This window comes from Motacilla alba, chromosome 1, assembly GCF_015832195.1.
Source record: "Motacilla alba alba isolate MOTALB_02 chromosome 1, Motacilla_alba_V1.0_pri, whole genome shotgun sequence".
In the NCBI taxonomy this organism is placed as follows: domain Eukaryota; kingdom Metazoa; phylum Chordata; class Aves; order Passeriformes; family Motacillidae; genus Motacilla; species Motacilla alba.
In genome coordinates, this window is record NC_052016.1 from 37,950,240 (window position 1) to 37,974,364 (window position 24,125).

Sequence of the window (24,125 nt, forward strand, 5' to 3'; positions counted from 1 at the left end):
TTGAAAAGCCACATCGCCAAAACAAAAACAGTAGGAAGCCAGCAAGTTTAGTGAATGTAGCTGCGTCCTAGCAGCAGCTCGGGGAATGCAGCTGCATCAGCAAACCAAACTCTTCCACGGCTCCCGTGTAATTTTGTCACAGGTGGCTGGAACTACCTGCGAAGAATTATAACGTGGTTGGCTTTCTTTAAAACTTCAGTATTTCGAAGAAACAGCGGTTTTTTGGTAAGAACTCAAAGCTTAAAAAGTTCCTAACTCTTTCAAATTGCAGTGAAAATTGCAGAGAGCTGGAAACAGGTCCTAAATCTGTCCTAAGGCCTCAGAAACCAGATGGCAAAACCCATCAATTTCATAAAAATAAGGTTTTCTGATAGAACTGTAGAAATGAAGAATATATATACAATATAAATAAGATGGTGTCAAAACATCCAGTGAAACGATTTTGGGGGTGTGTGTTTTGTTGTGGTTTTTTTTTTTTTTTTATAAAGCCCTGTAATTAATTCATTTAGTCACTTTCTATTAAGATATATTTTTTTAAGCTATATTATATTTTCTATTGAGCTGTATTTAAAAAAAAAAAACCTGTTTATATGAAAGGTAATTCACTTCTCATCACATATATTCAATGGGAATTCTAGGCCAGGTCTCATAATTATGTGACTAACATTGTTTTGCTCCTATTTCCTTGCCAAACCAACACCGCTCAAAGAGAAGGAATTGAAACCTATTCCTTCCTGTGAATCATCACACAGATTGTTTGCAGGACTTCAGTCAGTTGCAGATGGAAATTCACTCAGGAGAATACAGGTTTTTTAGTGGTGGGTTGTTTGGTTTTTTTTTTACTAGAGGTAATGCAGAGCCAAACAATTCTGCTTAGAATAGAAAGCTGAGAGAGTTGGGCAAACGTATCAGATTAATTCCCCAACACTATTTGTACTCTATCAGAATGATATTCTAATGTAGTTTTAAAAATAAAGCCCTTTCCCCCCCTCCATAGTAAATTGGTATTACTTTCCCTATAATAAATAAAGGGCTCAATTCAATTAAGCTTTAAAAAAATCCTTTGTTTTATCCAAAATTTTCAGTTGTTGCGACAGTGCAATGGGTTGCCTTGTATGGAGATGTTAATTGAATCAAATTAAATGATCAAAAATTCCAGCCTCTGGAATATATTCACCCATTTATGTATTCTCTAAATTGAACGTTAAATTACCATACGTTATGGTTACCATTGCCTTTACCTTAAATCATATTGGTGAAGTTAGTTTGCTTCTGGATTTTTCTCCCATTTTGGAACAGAAGTGGTGACCTTCAGTTTCCAGGGAGGAAATAATAATTCTATATAGAACACCTTAAGGGATGCAGTGAGAAAACAGACTATGGAGTGTACAGTTCAAAATACAAGAGTTAACACTGGTACAGGATCTCTGCTTCTTTGCTGGCAGCGCTTACAGTTGTTTCCGCCTCACAGTGGGGGCTGGTTGTTTTCCCTGTTAGTAAGGGAGCCCTTACACATCAGTGCTGCTTTTCTGCTCTTTTTCATAACTGTACACTGGGCCAAATCTCTTGGCCCTACAACTACATAAGGGACTTACTTAGTTCTGAACTAGTTCCAAACTAGGTACAACAGTTTGATCCTGTGGCAAAGATGAGATTCCTGACTCTGCAAAATAAGGAATCTCTCCATAGCTCCATTTCACAGGACTACACACAAACTCTTAACTCAGCTTGTAAATCACAGGGAAGGGTTTCTCTTGTCTTCTGTACCAGGAACAGGAAACCTAATTCAATGTCACCTGAGAGATTTACAGAGCTGTTAATCCCAGCAAGTAGAGGAGCACAGTAATTAATTATTAGTATAGGTATAATAATTATGCTAACAGCAGCAAAACCTCCTGTCCTACTGCTACCAAATTCAGCAGCAAAACTTCAATGAGAGTGAGACTCAGCCCTAAAAGCACAGGAAATCATTCACTGTCTTTTATGTTTGTAAACCCAAGAGCCTACAACAGCCTAGGAGCCATTTCCAACTGCTAGGCTTGCCTTTAGGACTCCAATTTAACCATTTAATATGCTTCTTTAAGATTATGCTGGGATTTCTAGCATGTTACATTTGCACGTATGCAACTAATATTACTGTGTTAAGAACAAATGCCCAGTGGTGTTTCCCACTTAATTTTCTCTCCTGTCTAAAGACTAGTTTGGTTCAGATGGAAATCGTGGAAAAGAGATGCTTGAAGAATAGGGCTTGCATGTTGAGAGCTGTGCCAGTTTCTGATTATCAGATCCATCATATCTCCTCTTATTAAGGTTCATACATCTCTCGGTGGAAATAGGAAAATATAACCACTTCAATTTGATGTTCTTCCTAGCCTTGTATGACTTCAGTGCCCGATTCAGAAAACATATATTAATGTGCTTCAACAGTTGAATGGGTTCAGATGGAAGGTGGAAAAATGCAGTAAGGACCATCTCAAATGCCTTAGCTGGATGCTGGGAAAAACATTAAAAACATGGGGCAGAGAAATTGAATAAGCTTAAACAATCAAATAGAAACCAAGAACTATAGAATAATACCTGATAATATTGGGGGAGGGAGGGAGGGAGGGAGTAAAAGTATTAGAGAGACTACCCTTACATTTATTACCAAATTTCCAAGTGTATAGGAAAAATATCCAACACCACAAAGAATGGGAACTGAGAATTACAGAGGAAAAGAATAAGAAGAAAATGATTATATTCAAGAAATAGAAAGAAACTGAGGTAATAAGTCACAGAGAAGGAACCAAGTACACCAACAAGTGACAGCAAAATAAAAACAATCATTTAGAATTAAAGACTTTTCAATATATAAATTAGTTTATTTTCATTTATATATAAAAGTTATAAATACAATTAATGTAAAACAGTATCTGATAAAGACGACTGAATCAGTTCATCTGTCTGCATAATTTGCCTCAGGGGCCATGACATGATCATTTGATGCCAAGAAATATCTTGAAGAGTCACTGCTGACAAGGCTAATTAAGTAAAAGGATGCTAACTAAGTAAAAGGATGCTTTCTGGGCACACAGAAAATCATGTTGAATCAGAAATTAGCATCCTACCTTCAGGTCACCCCAAAATAACACAAGGCAATTTCTTTCACACATTCCTAGTCACAAGAATAATCAGACAGGTACACAAACTGACTTCCTTTCCTCAATGGGCAGAGGGAATGCAGAATCATCAGCCAAGACTTCAGAAGAACATAGCTGGAAAACACAGCCAGGTCTCATCCTCAGCCTGATGAGCAGGAAGGCACAAAACAGATCCATCAACATTCAAGTTCTCTTCATGGACTGCTTTTCTGATAAGATCATCTCAAGGAAATATCTCAGCAGCTATTGAAAAACACTCATCTGAAAGATACAAGAGCTGGACTTCTCAGCCTCAATTAATATTTTACAGCTAAATACAGCATTTAGTTTGTGATTAGGATCATTATTCTTTCTGGCAATATCAGAAAACGTCTTCACAAAGTTTTGCTAAATTGAAAGCACAAGTGATATCTACCGCTGCCAAGACTCCAGAGACCAAAAGCAATACATCTGCTCTTTGCAGCTTGAAACAGAGATAGTCTGCTAACAAGGACAATATCCAAAGCTGGAGAACACCTAATTCTTGTCTCAGTAGAGGAACAGACTTCTCCAAACCATCGTGAATATGGGTAATAGGCAAGAAGCAAGCAAGACAGTAATATTCTGTGCTTCAGTACACAGAAGAAGTGTGCACTGAGGCCTCCAGGCCACACTGTGTTGCAATCCACTCTGGTGAGTTAAGGCCACATGAATCAAGTGTTCCATGCTGTGACACAGTCTCCATACTGTACATCCAGTATTAAAAATAGAACATCGGAAGGACACATTGCAAAGCCTTGTGGTACAATTACATTAAACTTACTGATGCCTTTGAAAATACCTGTAATCTCTTTTTGAGGTAACTCCTTCTTATAGTCACGTTAAAATTATTTATACAAAATCTACTTTAATATGTCATGCCTTGAGATAATCTCACATAAAAAAAAAAAATTGGTCACAAACTTATACCTAAAAATGTAGCAAATTTAATGAACAATGGCATAATTAAAATATATTTCTCATCAGTTTACAGTCTAGATTCAACTCATCAGAACACTGCTTTTCAGAAGTGGTACTGTATATTGTTACAATACTATCTTCTGCCAAATTCAGCCAGATTTTATCATCTATTCAGTCTCATTTTTTACGTGGTTAGAAGTAACAGAAGTAACAATGAATATAATATCAGCCACTGAAAAGGGAGTGTTTGAGATTTGATTTTTCTTTGTTTGGTAAAAAAGACTGTCAAGGAATGGAGAGAAATTATAATACTGAAAGGGAAATGGAGCATCAATCTTAGCAGACAATCATTCCACAGAGTAAAAGTGTTGCATTAAAGCCAATTCCAGCTGTTCTCCTTTTTGTTTGAGTTAATCTGATTAGGAACTCTTGATTAGTATCATCTCCCAGGCTTTGTGGAAGCTTCAAGGTAAATGAACATTTAGCCATTATTTTTCTAATCCTGGTTGCAAGGAGTTCCAATAAGTGGGCTTAGCCCACTCTCATGCAGCATCTGTAAATAAGGATTCTAAAAGCAGAATCAACACCAATGACAGAAACATCACCTAGATTTCTTGCTCTTCCATAGTCCATACAGAGGCTGCTCTCAAGGTAGGCTGCTGTCAACTCCCACAATGCTCTGAAGGCTGGAATTGCTTTTTTAATAAGCTTGCAGAAGTCTCCATTTCCCTTCCAATATGCTCTTCATTGCTACAACTGCAACTCTTACAAGATGTAGGGGTGGGAGTGAGCTCCATGTTTCATGTCTGTGGTCCCTCATTCACAGACCAATTTACTATCAAAGCTGGAGAGTCCAATAGCAAAGGCCTGAAGAGCACAGAGAGGGTAATTATAGTCCAGAGTGAACACATCTTCTGCTACACGACCAAACTGCATCACGATGTAGTCAGCTGGGGAGAAAAGACATTCAGAGATGAACAATTTCACAGTGAAGCAAAAGAAAAAAATAAACCACAACAACCAAAAATAAAAGCAAAACAAAACCCAACCACAAACCCTCCCAACATCTGCCAGTCCCAAATATATGTGGTTGGTGTGTCCATCCTTTCTCACCAGAGTGGCCTTGAAATCTGTCCTCTAGAGTGACTGTGCTATTCTAGAGAATAGCAATTTCTTTTTCTGACAGTTTTTTCTCAGAACCAAAGCTCAGACCATTATTTTGCTAGCCTGAAGGTGCTGTATTAGACCTTTTCTTTCACTTCAGGAAGCTTTCATTTGCCCCCTCTTTTGCTGCAGTTATGGATGGCAGAGTTTGCATCCACCCCAGAAAAAAGGAGGCCTTATATAAGTTTCCTGACAGCTCAGAAGTCCCCAGTAATCATGAACTAGCTTCCTTTACCCAGTTTCCCACCTAGTCCTCCCAGCCTTCATGAAATAAATGAGGTTCTCCCTGTTTAAGTAAGTCCTACACCCTCCACCAGACTCTTACGGTCATTGTCATGGACAATCTGGAAGTTCTTCACTGAGGCCTGTGTGACCCTCCCATGGAAGTTCAAAACATAGGACTGAGTATCATCATTCCAGACTGGAGCTTTGTTGTGCAATTCAATGAGGTTCTCTAAATTTTTGTTTTGCCATTTTGACAGCAGACCCTCATGCTCCTGTTCAGAAGAAAGAAATATATTTATCAGATTTGGAATGGCTCTGCCTCTGAGTACCACCTCTCTTGTGTGTGCACTCTGTCACTTCATTCCCTGTTTAATGAAACACACTGATATCACTTAAACTCAGCCCTACTGAATACTTTCTGCAAGTACCAGGAAGATACTTTCAGAGATTTCCAGTCCAAGCATTCGTTTTCACTCAATAAAGTAAAAAGAGTGATAGGGAAGGAAGTGTACAGGAAAGAGAGCAATTCAGAGTCCACAGATAATTGCCATCCTGCCGGCATGAATCCCTTCTGTTCTTTCTTTCTCTGATCCTGTTGCATCCAGTTTCCATTTCTAACACTGTAAACTTTGAAATAAAACAACATAATCTACAATTAACTGTGTAGCACCAGGCCCTGAGGTGCTTCAGTAGAAAGTCCAAAGGCTGCAGTAGAATGTAAGGTTAAATTTCATCCTATTGGGTCTAATGAGTGATGCCCAGTATGAAAACCAGAGAGAAATAAAACCAAAAAGATACAAAGAGGAAGTAAACCAGCATATTAAGTTTGACAAACAATTAATTACATGGAGATTCAGGTTGTAGTGAAACATGACATATGATTTAATTTTAAAAGTTCTGTAACAAATAAAATCAAAACTATATATGTTATATATATATATATAGATATATATATATACATATATACATACATACATATATATGTATATATATACATACATACACATATATATATGTATATATGTGGGACCTTATATATGTTAAAACTCTGAAGAAAAAGCATCCAAGCTCAAGGTACTAATAGGAAAAAATGCTCAGAAAAACCTCTTGTGGAGGCATGATTGATATGGCTATAGTATGTGCTTCAGTATTATACAAAATACCGTAGCACATTTTTGAGGATAACCTAAATAAAACTTCCTGTTCGGTTTAATTACTTTTTAATTTTATCTTTATTTACTTTTTAAAAATGTGAAACAAACCCCTGAGAACTGCCACCAAGTAAGTGCATTTAGATTTAGGGGAGAAAATTAAAGGCAGGCCCTTGGAACCATTACTGTACTAATGGGAGAGATGGCAACACCAATTGAAAGGCAATGAATAAATTCCAGATACAATTTTTCTGTCCATTCACAAGAGTTAAATCTCCTTTCTGGGCTCTCATGACTCTCTATTTCCATTCTTTTCTTTGATTTCTTTTCTCTGAGCTCAGGAAACACATTCCTGTCCTACTCATATCTACTCTCAACATGGCTGCAAATACCATTTTCCAGCTTAAAACATTGAGGTAAACATACCTTTCAGTTGGTACCTCTTCTTTCTGCCTTTTGGTCTTCTCTCACCAAACATAAAACCCACATTAAGGGAACCTAATAATTTTCATCACACACCTTAACATACCTTCAAATACTGTTCTGTAAGCTTTTAGCTCTAATGCCTCTCATATCTATGAGAAATCCTCACTAAACAGTCACAACAAAACTCCATCTTCTTGTCCCTCCTTCTCCTTCAAGAATCCTCCTTTTCTGCTGCTCCTACAAAAAGGCTAACAGCATTCTGATCAAAAATGTATTTATTCTCTTGCTATTGCACCAGCAGTACCTAATTTGTCTATTGCCTATCTGTCACAATCCACATCCTGGCTAAGAATTCGAGCTCCTGGGAGAAGCAAGCGTGCCCAGTGTTCATCCAGTCCTCAGCACAACAGGGTCCCACTGTGAGGGCAGCTTGCAGGTGCAACAGCAACAAGGGAGAGATAAGGAAATCACATTTAGGCTGACCAAAGGACCCCTAAGGATACAAATACTATTCAGAAAGCTACAGATTAGGTAGAAGGCAAAAACAATTAATCAACACATTTAGGCAACATTCTATTTACTCTCCAGGAGACTTGCTAAAGCCCTGGTCCCTAAAAGCCCTGACTGTCAGCCACACCCAGGCCTCTACAGGGAACTTTTAACCTCTTCCTTCAATCTGAAACATGACCAAACTTCGTAACTCACATTTCGTGGACGGATTGGAATTCGCTTATGATTCATGTTCATTCCTGGAATGATCACAGACATTTTTCTGGGACCCTTAAATCCTAAGATATTAGTTTCCTGAAAGACAAGGAAAGCCATTATTTTCAGTAAATGAGATACTTCACCTCAGAGAAGGAAAGACAGCAAAACTGAACTTGAATCACCATTTGAAATAGTTATTAGAATTTTGATGGCTACAACAGTAGCAGTTATCTGTTTGCAACTGTGTTTAATCACTGAGAAGTGCTTTCTTGCCCTTTCTCATTTAGAGAACAGGGTTAGGAGATAATGCATGGTATTAACTAATCTGGAGTGCATTTCTTACCTACTAAAACATTTACAACAAAATTATACAAGTGCAATTTCCAGGCATGAGTTTTTTGCACCTGAGGCAGTAATGTGTTGAAATATTGCTAGTGAACAAGCCTTAACTATAACAGAAGAATTTATAAGAAGAATTTGTAAGAATTTATCTTTGAGTTTACTCTATGTTGTCTGTATATCACCAGTTAGTCTAAACTGTTTCTGAACCATGAATGGCATTTTTCTTCAGGTGCTTTTATTTGTGTTTAAGAACACACCTACAGTTTTCTTTCAAATCATACTGTTTTATAAACGTTTAAGAACAAACTCAGGAAGGGAAGTATTCAGCAACTATCCAAGCTTCACTCTTAAGCAGATTTTTCCAGAGTACTGAAGGAGATTGCTCCAAGTGGATTGAGTACAAAAAGCAAAGGAAAAAAGTCCTGGTGTTCTCAAACCATTCATTTAACAGTATCAGCCAAAATCCAAGCGTCCATTTAAAGTGTTCTGTAACAATATCCGTGATAACCTTTAAAATTCTCAAAGACCAATTAAAAGCCAGAATCTTTCAGAAGTACTGAATTGATTGACAGAAGTGATACAGCTTCTCCTAACACATTAATGCATTTTGCAGACACAGACAAAGGTCTTTGGAGCTACAACCTCTATTGTGTCACATCAAAAAATCTAGGGGCATGTATAAGAATGAGGGTACTGATTTTATTCATATTTAAACTTTACAAACTCCTTATATATAAAAGTTCAGAAATTTGAAAAGCTGACTTTGTATTAACTGTGTGCTTGTTCTAACACCTTGCTGTGTCCAGCTAGGTAGGAAACTGAAGAATACTATATACAAAGAAAATATCTAGCAATACTTCTGTAAACAGGCTAGTACTGGAATTATCAAATCAATTTCTTCCCAAGTGCCATCAAGATGAAGAGCAAAAGCAAAAAATCAAGACACTGCTCCAGTAGACTAATGCATCTTTAAGCTTCTGTAAGAAAAGTAAAAACCTGTGAGAAAAAGAAAAATCATTACATTTCACAGGAATTGCTTCATAGAGAAGCTCAAATTTTACTCAGACTGTAGGACTGGAATACAAAACAATGTGACATGAGAACTCTCATGTAATTCTGTAGTCTCCACAAGTGCCTCCTTACTCTGAATCCTATACTGAAGTGATTCACAAGAGCAGAAGAACATCTCTAAAAGAGACCTAGAGTGAATCACAATTTACCCTGGAACCACATCCTTACCACCAACAACCTGCTACTGAAAGAATACCAATTCCCTCCTATCCCTCAAAATGCCTTTGGTTCTGCAAAAACTAATTCTGTTTCACAGGGTCCTCGTAGTTCCTTCTCACGGTCCACCATACCAACTGGGCCAGAGGCAGCTGTGTCTGCTCCATGTAAAGCATGTGTGACTGGCCACACACTGAATCGGCCAGATAAGAAGGTCATAAGGATGTTCATTGAGGTGTTTCTCCCACTCCTGACATTGTTGGTTTGTTGGGTTTTTTTTCATTAAACTTGTAAGAATTTATCTGTGAAGCCTCTGCCTCTTGTTGTATCTGGTTGAAATTGGTCACTTGGTTCTAAAGTTAAGTGGAGGAGGCTGACAGCAGCACGATTTTGCAAGCTGTGTTTCCTCGGTAACCAGGCACAAAGAAAGGGGCAAAAAGGGAGAGGCACTACTTACATAACAAATAGCTGCGAGCTCCTGTCTTGTGTGAGCCTTTTCCACTAGACTTTGTGCCTTGACTGGGTTAACACCATGGTCATAGACTGTAAATTTGGTTCCCATGAGGTTTGACCTAATGTCAGGTTATGGAAAAAAACAGAAAGAGAGGTATCAGTAGAAAGTTTTGTCATCTTCTGAAAGTATTTGTACTTTCAGAAGTACTTTTGTACAGCAAAAACACACATCTGCCATCTGAATCTTCCTGCTGCCAGCTCAGTAAGGAGCTTCTGTGACATGCCCACGTGAGCCTATAACATATCCTGGAGAAGCATCTAGACAATTTCTTCTCTGAGTTGCCACAGTAAATGGTAATGCTGAAGAAGGCTGCCAACCCAAGTGAATACAGATTACATGGAGCAGAACAATGCAAGTTCATTCTCTCTGAATTTGAACCAGATTGCCAGTCATAACCACAACTCAATTAAAATCCTATCTCAACTGTCTGTAGTTTTCATCTGTGGTTCTCACCTGAGTTTTCCAATGAAACTTTCCCCTTTCCGAGATAAATCAGTTGGATCAACTGATATGAGGTAATTGGATGTTTTGCTCTTCTTTCTTTTTCTCCCGGCAAGAAGGAATGTCTGGAAAAACAAAACTTTGATCAAGACTGGTGCTTTGTAAGAATGCAGAGGCATTGCTATCCAAATTGTTATCTCTCCATTTCCTGTATGCACTCCCTTTTTTGTTCTGTGCTAGTATTACTGTCTCTGCAATTTTGTTCTCTTCCAAAGTGCCCAGCCTGAAATCCTATCCCTCCATCAGCTCACTTGGCAGTCTAGATTTAATACACCTGTCCTTTCTAGCCTTCCCTCCTTTTCTTCTGGAGCAACTCAGTCTTCCTGCTCTTTTTTAACATTGAACATTTTTATTATTTTTCAAATTCATCTTTCACTGTATTATGCCTTTTAAACCACAATACAATGCTAATTACATGCTAATTCCCTCCTTAGTGCCTTGGCCAAATATATGCTGTCCTCATCTGCATGATGGCTGTCCCCAGCTACTGGTTTCTTATCAAAAGCTCTGCCTTGCACCAAACACATTTTTTGGTAGGAGTACAATAGCCAAGATAATGTGTGCTGCTTCCAATACCTTCTTGTTGTCATCCCTTTCCAGATGCATGTAGTAAGTAGGGAAGAGCCCCCGGTCCATTCCCTTTTTATCTCTAGTGATTCGACACTTGACACTAATTCCACGGGGTGCAGGGCGCAATGCAAAATCCTCCAAGTTCTCTACTTCTCCCAGCTGTGCATCTGCCTGAGGGGATGGACTACAGGAAGCACCTGTTTCCTATGGGAAGAAGCATCATATTAGCAAATTAATATCAGATCAGAGACTCTGGTATTCCACAAGAAAATTGTGGGTTTTTTGAAACATAAGATATCATGTCTCCAGGAGATACTGGGGAAAGGAAGGTTAAACAAGATACCACCTGTATTTCCTCAGAAGAAAGCAGCTGAAGGTTTTACTCTGAGGAAAGACTAGGTCTCCAAGGGGAAAAGAGAAAAAATATCCATTAAGCAGACATGAGTGATTTGCTAGAAAGGGAGAAATAGGGTGAGATGCTGTAAATATTCTAAGCAAAGACCCTCTTTGCTTTTAGAACTTCAAATGCTGTGGAAAATAAAAGAGTAGGATAAAGCAGGACTGATGGATGCTGCAGTAAGACAGGCTGGGATTTTGTGACTGTAATGAGTGCTGAGATTATGTTGGTTCAGAACAGTAGCAAAAACGGAGTCAGCTGCTGGTGGAACCATATCAACTAAATGTTGGAAGAGCCTTAGAACAATGTGTATAGTCAGGATGCAGAGAGTAATCAAAGGAATTTAAATTCTAATGGAAATCTAATGGTACAGCTCATTAAAGCAATTTTTTTCTTAGAGGTAGCTAAATCCTGTGAATTGTAGCACCCAAGAGACTCCTCTTCACCTGGGCCTTCAAGATGAAGTTGCAGGTTTATCCCCATTTTCAGCTACAGCCAGTAAGAAACCTGAGTGAATAGCACAGATACACATACATAGATTTGAAATTCACTGGAGGGTCTCACCCCTTTTCCCCCTCCAGCACCCAGCACCCTGTATCTCCAGCACTTTGCACCCACAGCCCAGTCTCCCAAGAAGCTGACACCCAGACCTCTTGCACTACTCCCCTACTAGTGCAGGGCATCATACACACAGTCACCTCACAAACACACTCAGGTGCATCTCCCACACCATGGACTTGAAGGGTGTCCAGTATCCATGCTCAAACCTTATGGTCTTTATCTGGTCTGAGCTATCTCAGACCTTGTGCCTTCCTGATGCTGGTCTCTTCCAACTCACTGGCTAGTCCAGCACATAATTTGTCAATATATGTATGTATGTTTGTATGTCTGTATGTATATCTCACACACATGAATGCTTTCACACAAGAAATAGTTAGAAGTGGAGTTTCAGAAGAGAGTGGGACATGCTGAAGTAATCAAGGCACAAGGCTTGAGCAGACAATCATACTGTTCTGCAGTTGTTTACACATATCTGATGCCTTTTACCCCCTTTAATCCCTGTCTTCCCATGCTTATTAATCCCTGATCCACCTTGATACCCTTCTTTTCCCTCTTAAATTTCTTTCCCCAAACATCCCATATGATGTTTGTCCAATCCCAGCATTCTCTGTTCCATTCCAAAACTCTGTTTCTCTTTGCATCCGACAATAAATGCCACAAACCTTCAGGAAGAAATCCCTCCTCTGTTTGCATGGCATTTCAGAGCTTCTCTGAGTCATTTTGGTGAATTTTGCAGAGACAATGGCCAGTCTGTCTCCTTTAGGGGTGATAGTGCTGACTCACTATGTTCCCATATTCTCTGATTAGGCTCCCTAGGATCCTCCACCCACAACTGCTCCTCGGATCATTGCTAAGTCTTTATGTTTAACTCAGTGTCCCTTCAGTCAGCCTGACAATCTTGACCTTACTCCGCTTTCAGGGAATAATATTGCTGGCTACTGTACTTGTAGCTATTGTATTTTAACCCAGTGCTCCAGGGGTTATCACTAAAACCAGACATGTGTCCAGTGCTTATCAGAAATGGATTTCAGGACACTTACTGCAAAAGACTTCTCGCTGGATGCAGAACTAGGCCTCTCAGATTCAGGGTATGGTGAATGAGATACTGGTCTCTTACTAGCTTCCTCCTCTTCTGTGTCCTCCTCATCAAAATTCAAACTACCTGAAATTCCTGTCAGAATAAACGATAGGATTAAGTATGTAATCTCTGAAAGAAGGTGTCACGAGTTCATGGCATCACTAATTCATCACTAATTCATATACGACTCTTGAATACCTATTCACACTCTTAATTTCTGCTTTTTCAACTGATGATTCTTAATTTCTGTTTCAACTGCTTATTTTCTTCATGTGCTGTATCTCTTCCTGAGCCTTGTAATTCAAATTCCTACTGATATTTTGCAGCAGTCACTGTGCAGATGACTAAGAAGCTGTCAGGCCTTTATTAATATGGATTTTACTTGATATTCCATGACATAACATATTGCTTAGTTTATGTTGTCATTGAGTTAATTTTGCATATTTTCATGCAGAAAAGTCCTCAGTGTCTTAAGAACAACAACAATAAAGGAAATCCAGATCAATATGCTGACACCTATCCCATAAATTGGACCCTGTACAGTTTACATCCTTTACTATTTCCCACAGTCTTACACACACTGAAACAGAGTATGCCAATTTCTCAGTAAAAGCCCCCCCTGTTCTTACACCAGTACCAAAAACTCAGGTCCATAAATACCAATAATGATTTGATTTCTAAAACTGAAGCACAAACTGAGAAGTTTCAGGACTTATTTACTCTTGACGTAGGCACAGTCATGTAGAGATGACTGTGGGTATATAACTAAAATAACTCTGCATAAAAGATATTTATGAAGAGGTTCTGTACACATGACTGTTTGGTGTGTCCTTCCACTTGGAACTGCATCATCAATTAGTCATGAGGAAGAAGTTCTTCACAGAAAGGGTGACTGGGAGTTGGAAAGAGCTGCCCAGGGAGGTGGTGGAGTCACTGTCCCTGGAGGTGTTTAAGGAAAGACTGGATGTGGTACTTAGTGCCATTGTCTAGGTGACGAAGTGGTGTTAGGTCATAGGTTGGACTCAATGACCTCAAAGGTCTTTTCCAACCAAACTGATTCCATGCATCTGAGATTTTGTTTTGTGATTCTTTTCTTTAATTTGGCTGTAGAAAGGAAATTTATCTAAAGCATTACAGACAGTGAACACAACCTGTTTAACTGAATTATTTTCTGAGAACATATATTATAACAATGTTCTGACATGGCACTGCAAAGGGGCACTGCTGGAAGCCTCAGATAAAACAGAAAAATCCAGTCTTAACAACCTGTTAGTAAACTTCCCAAGGGACATTTGGGAAGAGGAAAGGCGTTGACCCTGATACTCCAGCCAGTTTCAAAATTCACTGTTTATATTCTACCTCCACTAATTTCCCCTGAAGTTACTGGATATTCTCTCCTCTTTCCTTTTCTAACTCTTGTGTAATGTTATGTGTAATGTCTTGTTGCTATCTGTAGGTAAGCAGCTGTGCCATCTGAAAACTGAATGACAATACCTCTGAATGTGATAGTACCTTGATACCTGCAGTGTATGGGAAACATTCTGGGAGACAAGCTCTGCAAAATAAAAACAAGCTGTATACTAAATTAAACACTAGCCATTATTTTACTGCAAAGTGCTTAGGCTGCATGCAACAAAAAAAGGTTTCCTGTAGTACTGGCAGCAGCTGAAGATACTTGGCAGACAGAGCTTGACACTCCACTAGGAAATTACTCAATGGGATATAACTATTGAATACATAACTTGAAACCGCTGACTGTGACAGCCTCTGACTCAGAAAAAAACACCTTTCCTGTTAGTCTCTTGAAGAGTTAAATCATGGAATTTACTGAAGAGTCCTGCTGTTGTGAAAATATTCAAGCATCTTATCAAGATATAACATATCTGCAATAAAAACACCCCAAACTTTAGCAAAATGTGGTATAGCATTTTGCCAGAAATTTCCTTGGAAAGACCAGAAATTATATTGCACATTGAGAAACCCTTTATAAGTGGTATGGTTCAAATAACATCAGGAAAAGGAACTGCAGTACTGCACTTCCACATGCTGTAGAATCTAGTAGCTCTTTCAAAAGTGATATCCTACAGACATTTGTTTCATGATTCTGCATTTTTTAATGCCACTGAAATAAAGTTATAAAAGTAGAAGAGCTCCAAAAAAGACATTTACCCATTATTAACGCTTACCTCGTTTCTGTAATATTTCTTGCAGATCTGGCTTGCTTGCTGTGTCTGTTACGGTCTCTCCATCATTTTCCTTATTTGCATTGTCTTCTGGTTTGGTAGATCCAATAGACAGAGTTTGGAGCTTGGTCCCCAAATCCTGCACTTCTGATTTCAGGAACGCAGCTGGTCCATCAATGCCTGCAGGCCAAAATGAAACAAAATTCCAAAGTCTATTTTTTTTATGGCCAAAGATGTATCCCAGGATGGTGGCTCTTTTCATCTTCCCTCCCTCTAGCATCTCTTTAAAGTCTGAAATATACTTAATCAATTTTTTTCAGAAGGCTTGGGAGGAGTCAGTCCTGACTCTGGTACAGACTGCCTATTACTTTAAACATATCTGTTTATCAGTTTCTCCCTATTTAAATACAGTGATTTAATCTACTTTTTTACAAGGGCTTAAGCAATTAAAACAAGATGTATTTGTCATGCACATTGATAGTTTTCAATTTATTTACAGACATCTCCCTTCTTTTCTTTTCCTTCACGTTGTTTGTTTGCTCCTATGCCAGTGAGTACTCTATAGTGAACACCACAAATCAATTTGATAAAAGTATCTACACCCATAGACAGAAAAAAACTCTCTATTTTTTTATTAGAATGAAATTTCCATGTTTAAATTACACAACACAGCTGTGCACCACACTTGGTGGCAGCATCTTGATGTCAGGGTCTAGCATAACACCTAATATGTAGCACACAATACCTAAGTGTAGCTCCAGCTCTGGATTTCTTGTTTTCTCACTGTTTTCCTTCTTAAAACTCCACTGCTTTATCTAGGCATTGTATTTCTGACATGCTTACTGCTGTTATCACTTCTTACCAGGACTTGTTTGCACTAAGGAAGCCTCAGAACTATGAAAGGTAGTGAATGAGCAGTTAAGTTTTCATTTGACCCTTACTGAAGACTTCTACCTTGAAAGTTATACCTATCTTATCTCTCATTCTCTTCTTGACTTGAAAGTCTTTTAACAGAAGCTTTCTTACACCTGATTTTAGACATATAAATGCTACCATAAATATCACAACTTTCCTTCCCATCCTATGATCCTGAAAGGCATCTGGAGAACAAGAAAAATATTCAAGAGAGAAGGGATAACATAGTTCCAACTGTGATCTTCAAACCAGGTAACACCCCTTGTTTGGAGGTTTAAAATTCTACTGTGCATATTAATTTGCTATCAATACTAGACTTGTATTATAACACCTTGCAATAGCACACATCTCGAAGCCTTAGAATGTTTCCCATTACTTTCTTGATAGGCTGATGGGATCCTGGCTCTCATAAACAACTTCCTAACACTTCCACTAGAATGTAAGGATTTCATTGCTGCACTTTTTATCTCCTTGTGACATGGGAGGCTTAAGGCTCACACTATTGCATTTCTTTTCACTCCTAAAATAATGGTCACTATTTTACTACAATGTTTTGAGGCCACCAAGTTATTGCCTTTGGCCCTGAAAGCACTTTGGGCTTGTGACTTTGTAGACCATTATAACCTGTCATGTTTCCGTTATCTTAATGAAGCCTGCAAAAAACAACAGATGAGGTAGAAACCATCAAGAGCCTAACAGTGTTCACAACACTTTTTGTTTCCTTTTTCCACTTTATCATTCAGTCATACGCAATCTTGAGGTGGAGTATGCCATGACACCATAAGGAAACACCATACAAGCAGTCACTACTGAATTATTTTCTTTTATCTTACAGCTTTAGAAGATATTTTTATTTTGAATTTGTATGTCCCCACCTTTATAGAAGTTGCCAGCCCATTTCTACAGTTCTTCTAGCCTAACCCAAGGGAGAGATTACTCAAGGGCACATGAAGATTCACAGCTGTCACAAAAATCAAGGTGAGGTTTTTGCTTGCTTTCACAGTTTAGTGTGGCTCAAGCATACTGTACTACAATGCAACTTTTGCATATAGAAAAGCATGTAATCAATCTCATCACTTGACCCCTATCACAGCAATGTAAGCACCCATCTGTGACATAATGCATGCACTGGGATTTTGGAGAGCCCTATTGTAATCAGGTTGATTATTTACCATGTAAAACAACATCATTGTGGACAGGAGTAGGAGTTTCTACTAAAGGAGTCTGCTCCTCGCACCCTTTGGGCTTTGACCTGCGCGGCTTGGCCTCAGGATTTGGCTGTACCATCAATGGATCGAGACGTTTCTTCCTCTGCTTCTTCTCTAGAAGGGCTCTCTGTAGAATAAAGAAAAGCAGGAAACAGAGATGAGTAACCACATCCAGAGAGGCAGAATCCACGCCTCAGCCACTGGCAATGACACGTCCCTGATCAGAATGTCAAATCAAACTGAAATATTTTTGCAAGCTCTTACAAAAATCTTACACACAGATATCACTGTGGTTTTGGAGTGAGATACTGACTTTGATTCTCCATGAGAGATTGACATGGACACCTCCTTATTTTCTGACTTGGCTTGAGACTACCTAGCTTGAGACTACCTAAATCCTTTCACCCAGTCTCAATTGCAGCAATCCCTAACACAAGTAGACAATTTCAGCAGTCATCCATAATCCAGTATGAAACAGTCAGGACTTACCAAGAGAAAGGGTTTTATCTCAAAAGTTATCACCTTATAGGGAGAACTTAAAGCAAATAGTTCCCAGAAACCAATGTTGAGAGATAAGACTTAAAGTGGGGAGTCAAATAAACAAGTAACAGTAATTAAAATAGGAATGATCCATTAAAAAGAAATTTAATCTACCTTGCAAAAATTTTCCATATAATTCCAGACTGAAAGGAAAGATTTGGTAAGTCCAAATGCTCAAAATTAAAACATTATTTCTCCAAGATACATATATTTTTGGTACTTAAGATTTCCTACTCAATGAGAAGAGAAACAACTTCTAGACTTAAATCAAGGTAAAAAGGGACATGGTGACATTTTAAAGACTTAGTCCTTAAAAACAAAGGTGATGCATGAAGAAGGAAAAATCATATTCTAATATTCTGCACCATTAAGCAAACAACGTGCAAGCGCCTTACAGTAGATGCAGTTTATCCACGACTATCTCTTAGGTACCTGAACACTCCTGAAATTTGTTTTTGATGACAGAAACCTTTTCTCCATCAAATTATTTTCAGTCTGGATGCACCACCAGATAAACAATTCATCAGTTCCAACAATACAATCCACTTGAGACACAGACATTTTTTGAGCCCTTTTCTCTCCCGTTATTCTTTTTCTCTTGTTGCTTTTTCTCTCTGCTATTAGTCTTTTTATCTCAAGTGAGATTAGTTTCTCAGGCAACCTCTCCCTGAGGAATTCCAACATAACTCAGCCCTTGATTCTTTATTTTGTCTGGTTTTTTCACTTATCTAAAAGAAAAAAAAAACCCAAAACCAAAAACTCAACCACCCACAACCCAAACAGAACTAACATACAAAACCTCAAATACAACAAACAAAAACAAATACCTTGAAGCAAAATTACTTTTTAAATTCAAACTCAGAATTACCCTTTGAAGACTGGACTGTAATACAGGTAGTGTTTGCTACTGCAGAATTATTTGCAAAGATTATCCTGCAGGGCAAAAATTACACAGAATTCCAAAGAGATTATCACATTTGTCTAGAATAAGAAAAATAAGCAGTAAAGTCAGATTCTTAGAAATTGCTAATTACAGATAAGTTTTCTAGGAAGGTAGTCAGACCTTTCAGAAGAATTTACATTGGTTTGTGTTGCTTGTTCCTTTTTTAAATCAAAGCTGAGGAAAAGTAAAAAAAGGTCATGATAGTTTATAACTCTCCAAAAGAGAAAGGAAAAACAACAATCAAAACATTATACTCAGAATAAGGATTTGAGAGAAGTTGTTGTGAAGGCTTCTCTACCTGACAAATAGACAGGCAAGAAAAAAAAAAAAAAAAAACGAACCCAACAAAAACCCAAAAAACCCACCAAAACAGACACAACCTAAAGACAATAAGAAAATATACAGTTACTGTTAGAACGCAAAATTGAATTTGGGATCAACACAGGACTAATAATACTAGTATTAAGAGTTATTTGTGGATTATTCTATTAGATAAGGATTTTTTAAACATTTCACTGCTCACCAGTCTAAATTTTAATTATTATTCTTACACACTGTGTTACATCAAAGGGTTTCTTGGACTCACCAATCCAATAGGATGAGCTTCTATTAAAACAGTTTACTGCTGGTAGATGTGACTGATCTTCCTTTCTTACAAGAACCACAGTATAACCAAAGTGACAAAACTTGATAGTAACTTATTTTTTTAAAGGCTTCTCTTTACCACTTTGCATACTGAGATGGAAAAAATATGTCCACTGTCACGACAGCAAACAGTAGTTCATTTTCTCTCCATGTGGTGGCAGAGCAGCCTGCCCTTCACTGCCATGTATTCCTGGCCGTATTCCACTCAGGAAGTAGAAAAAGGAAATGGGTATTTTGTTTCATTTTGTCTACTAATTAGCCTTTTCCTCCAGCTCTGTGTTACAGTAAAAAATCATATAATATCACTACATAAAAGGTAGACAGTTCATCAACAGGACACCAGAATGCACAACCCACCAAATAAATAACAAACACTAATTATCATTATTTGCTTGGCATTGTTAATAATTTAATGCACTCCATGCATTAAATACTTGCAGAAACACCTTAGAAAATCATAACATCAGATTACAGGATGACTAGAGGATCACAAATCACCAACTCCTGTTCAAATGAGCTTCCAAGGAGTCACACAGGAAAATCTAGTCTACTATTAAGACAACTAGTTTAGTATTCTCTTTCTCCAGCTGTGATGGCAGGAAGCTGATATACAGGAAAGTTCCAACCACTCCAGCCTTGAAGGTGCAATCATGTGCTACTTGTTAGTCGGTACAGTCCTAACCCTAGCAGGCCATGCAGGATTGATCCTAGCTAGGGAACATTCTCTCCTCTTCCAGCTGCCCCTTCGCTCATGCTGGGGCAGCATGACAACGGCAGCGATGGTGGCATCAGTGAAACTCCACATCAAGAGCAATGCACCACACCAGGCGCATCAGAAACACACCAGGCTTCGTGCTCCCGCTGCACAGGGAGATGGCAGCATTGCACTTGCAGCTGCAGATGCCTATGAAAACTCAAAAATCTTCTACTAATGAGGAAATAAGCACTGCCTGAGCAACCACACGCTCTTGCCTCAAGGAAAAGGCAGCAGTCCAGGAGAAAAAAGCATCCTGGCAGGCAGAGCTGGCCCACAGATGGAACTTGATGTCATGCACTATTATAAATAATATTTTACTGCAATTACAGGGTTTCCAAACCCATCGTAAAGATGGATGGACAGGCATGTCTCTGCTATGGCTTATTCCAGATTCTCTGTATGATCAAGGATTCTATATACGATCCTGTTGGATTAAAACATTTTGCAATTTTTAAATTCCAATTCCTGTAATTGTTTATGACAAATTAATCAAGCAAGGCATCAGCTACAACCAGCAGCAAGTCCATCATATTTGATAGTGATCTCCTATTGACCTTTGTTTCTTCAGAAGGCATAATGTACTACTATAAATGTAAAAGTAGACTTTAAAATTAATATCCACAACCTAATTCTAAAATCCTAAATTAGAGATTGTTAGCACTTCTCAACAAATCTCATTTGCAAAGGGCAAGGAGTTAAAATATATTTAGTGAAATTTTCTAGCTGTTTCTTTTGCAGATGATTGCAATCTCAACCTAATCCAAGAATGATGGAAACAAATTTGTGAAAGGAAACAAATTATTTAAACTGACCTCTTCATGATGCGACTGACAGCTGCTCTTAGGAAATTCCACCCAGCTCAGCAGGTGTTTTTTGGAGGAATAGCCATGCATCCCCATGGCAAGGCCTGACATTAAGCAAATCACAGTATCCAGCACTAGGAGACAGTGATTATTACCAGCTTATGACCCAAGACCAGTTCTAAACCAGACGCTGAGGTTTATCACCAAGCAGTCAGACCACCCTTAGTTTTGGAACTTGTTACCAAACGCCATTTGACACTAAATGATCTTTTATAGATTAATTGAATTATTTCTATTTTTAAATAAATTGTTTGTTTTTAAACAAGTGTCACTTGATAGTCTACAGACAAAGGACTATTGTAGCTTCCACAAATATGACCAAAGATAAATTTTACCTCTTGACGCTGAAGTGTTTTAGATAAATGCTTATATAGACCCAATAATGTTCGTAATAAATTCAGTGCCTGAATTTAGGTCAAAGCCTAGCAAATTCAGACTACAAATAATGACCAGGTTCTGGTAAAGAGGATTATTACCCACTGCAACAGTTCCCTGAAGACTGTTGTGTCTGGACTTAAAGATCCTAGCTGAGAAAATGCCTTCCTAAAAACCATACTTTAATTTGAATAAGATGAGCTTAATGCAAGACAGTGATCTGTGGTCCATGTGAAATGGCCAGCTAGAGAATCATGAGTCTCAAATAATCTAATCTATTTACAAGCATTTGAAATTTCACAGAGAAAGAATATTAAAGATGGATACTTCATTGCTTTGAAGACTATGATAATGTAAGCATCCAGCAAACAGTACTTCAGAAACCCAGACCTACAGCCTAATAATTGACCCATGCTTGGCTGTAAATATTTTCGTTGTAGGAAACAAAAAAAGTTGAAAAGAGGCTGAAAATCCTTCTCAACAGCAGTGTTAAAGAGATCGTTCTATAGGTCAGTGAGACAATTCCTTTGATGCCTAAAACAAATAATTCCCTGTAGTCTTCCCATCTTTTGATTTATTCCTGCTCTCTAGTGACTCAATCCCAATGAAATAAGAGAACATATGAAAAATAAATTTATCAAACACACCAAATCTACAAGCCGTGGCAAGGTTGACTTGAACTAACAAAAACCATGAAAATCTTTGAAGTTCATTAGACCAATCTTTTTTAGCACTTCACCACCATTTCCCAAGTCTTTAGAGGGCTGTTTGATTTTCTGTACTTATTTTTACCAGCTTCAGCACTATCATTTACCTGATTCTGCAGTTTCAGCTGTCGTAGTTTCATGCTTTCATCCTCAAAGATGCTGGAAAAGCAAAACAAACAAATCAATTAATTATTGCTGTTGAACAGGTCACATTACAAGAACATAGGATATTTTCAAACAACTTCATCATCAAGACTTAAAAATGACTGTTAGACATTACTTCCATCTCACATGAAGACCAAGACACAAGGTATTAGAAATAAAACATCATATTCTGTCATAAATAAGACTGAACTCTGGTTTAGTCCCCTTACTAAACCTTTCTGGAAAGACTTGGAAAGCACCAAAGGCTTCATAACTGGTAGATGGATTAAAAACCTCTGTTGAGGTGGGGCTAGGACACAGTTTACACCTGAAGGTTTAACACAGTTCAGATCAATTCAGTAAAGTCCCTGCTCCTTCATAGGATACCCGATTCCAAATTAATTCAGTTTTGTCTTCGAGTCAAACCTACATCATTTTCTCTTCCTGCCAGACATTCCAGAACTACAGTTAATACCTGAGAGAATCTGTGTTTGCAACATCTGACATTAATTCCTAAAGGTAAAGAAAGAATTATTTCCCTATTCCAGTATTCTATAGATAACTTACATAAGAATTCTGATTTTTTTTGTTCCAAGTTGTGTTCCATATAGACTTCCCATTTCCTTTTGTATGATAGTGAATTGTTCCATAAAATGCAATTTAGAGCAGTTAACTCCACAAAGAGGAAATGTTAGTTGACTATTAAGCACATACTCTACTGGTCACAGTTGTGCTCTTTCCTTCAACACAGTTTTGACAAAGACCTCTTTTGAAGTAAGAAAGCATCAGGAAGAAGATACTTAATGTGGGAAACAGACAAACATTATATATATTTTATTCATAGCGTGCAGAAAAGCAGGGCAAGCCACAATTTCAATTTAAACAGGAAATTCTCTGTCTGGTCTAGGTATCCATAAATGTCCAATGATGTGAAGTCACAAGCTGGCAGCCAGTGCTGAATATAACCCTAACAATGAAAACCAGAGATAGACAGAGAGAGCAGAGCTGGGGTTTCTGCAAAACACATGCCATGGAAATTGGATTACAGCACACAGAGCTAAGGAGAGAAGCAAAGCCTGAGTCCCCTTAACCCCTAACAAACCCACATTTGACTCAACTCCAAGCAAGCAGATGATAAATCAAAGGTACTTAAAGACAAACTACCCCAGTAAACACAGACCCTGCTCTGGAAGGTTGAAATATGCAGAAAAAGAGTTCTGTATACACATATCAAATACAACAACTTGTATTCTCTAAAGTTGCTACTGATTTTCCAACCAGTAGTATTTTAAAGTAAGTTAAGAGTGCCATTGCTTTTTTACTCCACAGTTTTCCTTATTTCTATACTTTTTTTTCCCTATGAATTTGAAGTATCATACAACAGGTCTAAGATCTTAAAAACATTTTGTTTCTAAAAACTGATGTTACTCCTCACATGGATCTGTAATACACACTGTCTTGGATTCTAAGCAAATGGAGGGCCAGGAAAAATTAGTATCTTTCTTGAATAGGGATGGAGAGCTGTGTATCCCCAAAGCAACGGTTACAGTAATACAGCTATCTTCACTTGAAATTAGCCACAACTTAAGAAACAAGCAGAAGCACATCTACTGAGTGCAGTACAATACGCAACAGTTGTCAATGAAACTTCAGCATGAAAGGTGACATGCTTATTATTTATACCATAGGTGATGGAACAGGCAATCTTTAGCAAAGTCTGAAAAACAACTGAAAGTTCCACTGAAAATATTCATGACAAAAAAACCCCAAAAAAACCAAAACCAAAAGGAAGAGGGAATAGCCCTTTCTCATACCCCTCCTGACTGAAGAACTTGATGACGTTTATTAACTGCAGTTGAGAGTTTGTTACAAAGCAATCTATGTACCTGTGATCAGCAGCAG

The 24,125-nt window shown here is 38.1% G+C and overlaps 1 protein-coding gene across 1 annotated transcript in view; it reads right to left on the reverse strand.

Annotated features, from left to right (window-relative positions):
• Positions 1 to 2,840: 2,840 nt before the first annotated feature.
• TULP3 (TUB like protein 3) overlaps positions 2,841 to 24,125 on the reverse strand; it is a 32,773-nt gene continuing 11,488 nt past the window's right edge. The window contains exons 2-11 of the mRNA XM_038147622.1: positions 22,187 to 22,238; positions 17,214 to 17,376; positions 15,130 to 15,306; positions 12,906 to 13,036; positions 10,914 to 11,111; positions 10,290 to 10,402; positions 9,780 to 9,894; positions 7,751 to 7,849; positions 5,569 to 5,740; positions 2,841 to 5,029 (exon numbers count right to left, since the gene is read on the reverse strand). Of these exons, the coding sequence (XP_038003550.1) occupies positions 4,896 to 5,029; positions 5,569 to 5,740; positions 7,751 to 7,849; positions 9,780 to 9,894; positions 10,290 to 10,402; positions 10,914 to 11,111; positions 12,906 to 13,036; positions 15,130 to 15,306; positions 17,214 to 17,376; positions 22,187 to 22,238 (1,354 nt within the window). The 3' untranslated portion in view covers positions 2,841 to 4,895. The remainder of the gene's footprint in view (positions 5,030 to 5,568; positions 5,741 to 7,750; positions 7,850 to 9,779; positions 9,895 to 10,289; positions 10,403 to 10,913; positions 11,112 to 12,905; positions 13,037 to 15,129; positions 15,307 to 17,213; positions 17,377 to 22,186; positions 22,239 to 24,125) is intronic.